Source organism: Aptenodytes forsteri, unplaced genomic scaffold, assembly GCF_000699145.1.
Source record: "Aptenodytes forsteri isolate BGI_AS27 unplaced genomic scaffold, ASM69914v1 Scaffold492, whole genome shotgun sequence".
NCBI classification, from domain to species: Eukaryota; Metazoa; Chordata; class Aves; order Sphenisciformes; family Spheniscidae; genus Aptenodytes; species Aptenodytes forsteri.
In genome coordinates, this window is record NW_008794172.1 from 734,809 (window position 1) to 738,382 (window position 3,574).

Below are 3,574 nucleotides of genomic sequence, written 5' to 3' on the forward strand. Positions count from 1 at the left end.
GTGCCAACTCCCCCCGCACCCCCCGAGCCACGCACGGGTCGAAGACGAGGCGAGTGATGTACTCCTTGGGCATGCGGGGCAGCTGGTGTGAGAAGACATTCTGCAAGCCCACCAGCCACATCAGGATCTTCTTGTTGGACTTCTGCGAGAGTGAGTTGCCGATGACGTGGAACTCAATGATGCCACGGCGCTCCTCCAGTCGGGCCGTCTCGTCCCGTGCCGCATTTGCTGACAGCAGGCTGGTCTGGGGGGTGCAGGGGGTTTCAGTGACCCCAGCACACCCTCCATGGGGGGAGCCCAGCCAGGCCCCAGCACATCAGGAAATCAGCTCTGCGGGCCCTGGAGAGCACCGGTGCCGCCTCAGTGCCCCCCACCCCGTACCTCGGGGCCCAGCATGGCAGCGGGGTCCGTGATGGTCAGCATGACCTCGTTCACCAGCTCCATGGGGATGTCTCCCATGACGCGGATCCGCTTGGCATCTTCCAGCGTCAGGCTCTCGGGCAGCTTCCGCTTCTCCCCTGGGGCGTGGAGCAGAGCGGCACATCCAGCACCGGGAGGGACCAAGGAAGGTCCCAGCTCTCCCAGTGTTGGGCTCACACCAGCCCTACCTGGCAGGGGCTCTGGAGTGCTGGCATCCATGCTCGCGGCAGAGCTGCTGTTGCTGAGCTTCTTGCTGAAGAGTGGAGTGGTGGGCACAGCAACGGTGCTGACCGCGGCTGGAAGAGACCAACGATGCCCGTGACTGCCAGAAAGCAGCTCGCCACACCGTGGCAGCCCAGCCGCTGCCACTGGCCAAGGCTCACCCACCACCTCGGTCCTTTATCCTACAGCCCCCAAGCCGGGGGGGCTGCTCCCTGAGATACCTGGGCGAGACACCAGCTGGGCACCCTCTGTGGCTGGCACGGTGAAATCAGCCTCCCAGATCGGAGAGTTCTCACCATAGATCTCCTCCTCCAGCATGGACAGGAACCTGGCAGGGAGCGGCACGTCAGCCGGAGAGCAGGCACCGGGCACGCACAGCCCCATGGCTCCGCACACAGTGGGGAGCACAGGCGGCCGTGCTCGGTGTGCAAGTGCCCCAAGGGAGGAGAGCCTCCTCAGCGGTGCAGCAGCCATCCCCGCATCGGGCACCTACTTGGGGAAGTGGGTGAGGATCAGTGTCCGCTTTTCCGGCACCAGCTTGTCCTTCTCCACCCGGAACTTCTCTAGAAGCTGCCGGCGGGTGACCGTGAAGATAGACTTCAGGAGGCTGCGCCCGAAGACGTGGGTGGTCTCATAGCGGGGAAGGCTGTCGCAGCTCTGAGGCACATGGCAGTAGCACAGCCACCTAGGAGACAAGAACACGCTCCAGTGACGGGGCTGGGACCAGCGACCCCAGAGCATCCACATCCCTCCTGGGACAACAGTACTGGAAGCAGGGACGAGGAGAGCAGGGGAGAGGCATAGACCCCAGGAGTCAGGGGCCAGCCCCACGCAGGGGTGGGAGGAGCGGGCAGACCCCCAGGCTGGCTGGCTCAGACCCCCTCCCGCCCTCACCTCGTGTAGTTGACCTTGTAGGTGGCCACATCGTCGTTTTGGGAGCGCTGCCGGAACTGGGACGGTGTCTCCAGCTTCCAGTAGTTGAGGCAGAGCAGGAACATCTTGGAGAGCTCGTACATGGTCTGCCGCTCCTTGGGTGGCAAGTGGCTGAACTTGTACTGGACGAAGTTCAGGACTCCCTGTGGAGAGGAAGGGATGGTGGAGGGGCACCGGGTGCTGCACCAGACCCTTCGGTGCTGCCCCCCAAAGAGGGAGGGGACCATGCAAGAGCAGCAAAACACAGGACAAGTCATCAGTGCAACGCATGAGCCTGACAGAGGCCTCACCTGCTCAATGTTTGGTTTCTCAAAGGGGGGGCTCCCCAGGGACCCCTCGACCACAGGCTGGCTCATCTGCAGGATGCACTTCCGCAGAAGCTGCGAAGACACCATCGGACACAGTTATGGACCGAGGTCCCAAGACCAGGCACACCATGAGCAGTGGAAGTGGCAGAACACTGCTGCGGGGCTGCACCGATTTACACAGCCAGGAAGGTGCCAGGGTCCACCTCGAAGCATGCCCGTTTCTTCCCTGGAAACCTCCCTCCCAGGGGAATTCAAGGCCAGGAGAGCAGTCGCCCCCAGAACAGGGTCAGCATTTCAGGTCTCCAGATGGGCTGGTGGGATGGCTCACAGCCACAGACCACAGCTCCCAGCAGAGCAGGCAGAGGACAAGCAGCAGGACAGCAGCCCCAGCTCCCTGGCAATGCTGAGGGACCCCTGCGCAACGTGTCCAGCCCCAGACACACCTTGAACAGGTAGAAATACACCTGCTTGGTGTCCGTGTCCTCCTCCTTGTGCACTGACATGAAGAGGTTTTCCACGTCCACCACCATACCCAGCAGCCGGTTGATCTCCTCCTCCGAGACGTTCTCCAGGTGGGACACGTGGTCCGCTGTGGCGGAGAGAAAGCCACAGTGAGACCGGGGGGGTCAGCACCGCTCCCCCTCCCCAGGGGGGTCCTGGGTACTCCGCAGGGGGGTTACCCAGTGCATGGCCGCAGCTCCGGCAGGGCTCGCTCAGGTTGGTCACCGGCTGCTGCAGGTCCATGCGGGGGGCAGTGGGAGGGTTGGGGTTCTTCCAGCCGTTGCACTTGCAGGCGTCATTGGCCTGGGACAAGGGACAGGAGAGGCCATCACACAGCGGCCCATGCGATGCCTTGTACCAAGGCTGCCACCTTCTCTGGCCAAACAACTCCCCCCACAAAGTCTCCTCCATCTGTCCCACCCATCCCTACTTACCCACCCCAGCTTTCCTCCGCACCCACCCTGCATGACCCAGAACCCTAACAATCTCTCACATTTCTCCTGTGCACAGCCCCAGGATCCTGCAGCCCCTGCCCATGGATGTCCTTGCATCTCCCTTACACAACTCGGCACTCTCCTCCTGCCCCCCCTGCCTACGCGCAGCCCAGCACCCGCTCCTGCATCCCATGCACGGTCCAGCAAGCTCTTCCTACACCCCCCAGCCATGCACAGCCCAGCATCTCCTTCCCGCACCCCACACGCAGCTCAGCACCCCACTCCTGCACCCCTTGCACAGCTCAGCACCCCGCTCCTGCATCCCCTGTCCATGCATGTCCTTGCATCCCCCTTCTGCACCCCGTGCACAGCTCAGCACCCTCCTCCTGCATCCCCTGTCCATGCATGTCCTTGCATCCCCCTTCTGCACCCCGTGCACAGCTCAGCACCCCCCTTCTGCAACCTCCTGCCCAGGCCCGCCCTTGCACCATCCTCCTGCACTCCCTACATGCTCCTCCTGCATCCCCTGCCCATATGCGTCCTCGCACCCCCCGCTCCTGCATCCCCCACCCATGCAAGTTCTTGCACCACCCTCCTGCACCCCCTGCACGGCCACTCCTGCACCCCCTGCCCAGCTCAGCACCCCCCTCCTGCACGCCCTGCCCATGCACGTCCTTGCACCACCCTCCTGCACCCCGCTCCTGCACCCCCGGACCGTGTCCAGCCCAGCACCCTCCCCGCCAGTTCTGCCCGGTG

At 63.8% G+C, this 3,574-nt stretch overlaps 2 protein-coding genes across 2 annotated transcripts in view; one reads left to right on the forward strand and one right to left on the reverse strand.

Moving 5' to 3' along the window:
• KAT2A (lysine acetyltransferase 2A) overlaps positions 1–2,683 on the reverse strand; it is a 4,986-nt gene extending 2,303 nt beyond the window's left edge. Inside the window, exons 1-9 of the mRNA XM_019472853.1 lie at positions 2,564–2,683; positions 2,327–2,472; positions 1,866–1,955; positions 1,537–1,718; positions 1,136–1,327; positions 864–970; positions 609–716; positions 382–518; positions 20–244 (exon numbers count right to left, since the gene is read on the reverse strand). Of these exons, the coding sequence (XP_019328398.1) occupies positions 20–244; positions 382–518; positions 609–716; positions 864–970; positions 1,136–1,327; positions 1,537–1,718; positions 1,866–1,955; positions 2,327–2,472; positions 2,564–2,627 (1,251 nt within the window). The 5' untranslated portion in view covers positions 2,628–2,683. The remainder of the gene's footprint in view (positions 1–19; positions 245–381; positions 519–608; positions 717–863; positions 971–1,135; positions 1,328–1,536; positions 1,719–1,865; positions 1,956–2,326; positions 2,473–2,563) is intronic.
• The window catches only part of LOC103902215 (heat shock protein 30C), a 26,813-nt gene that overhangs the window by 19,176 nt on the left and 4,063 nt on the right, over positions 1–3,574 (forward strand). The gene's annotated exons all lie outside the window — the stretch shown is intronic.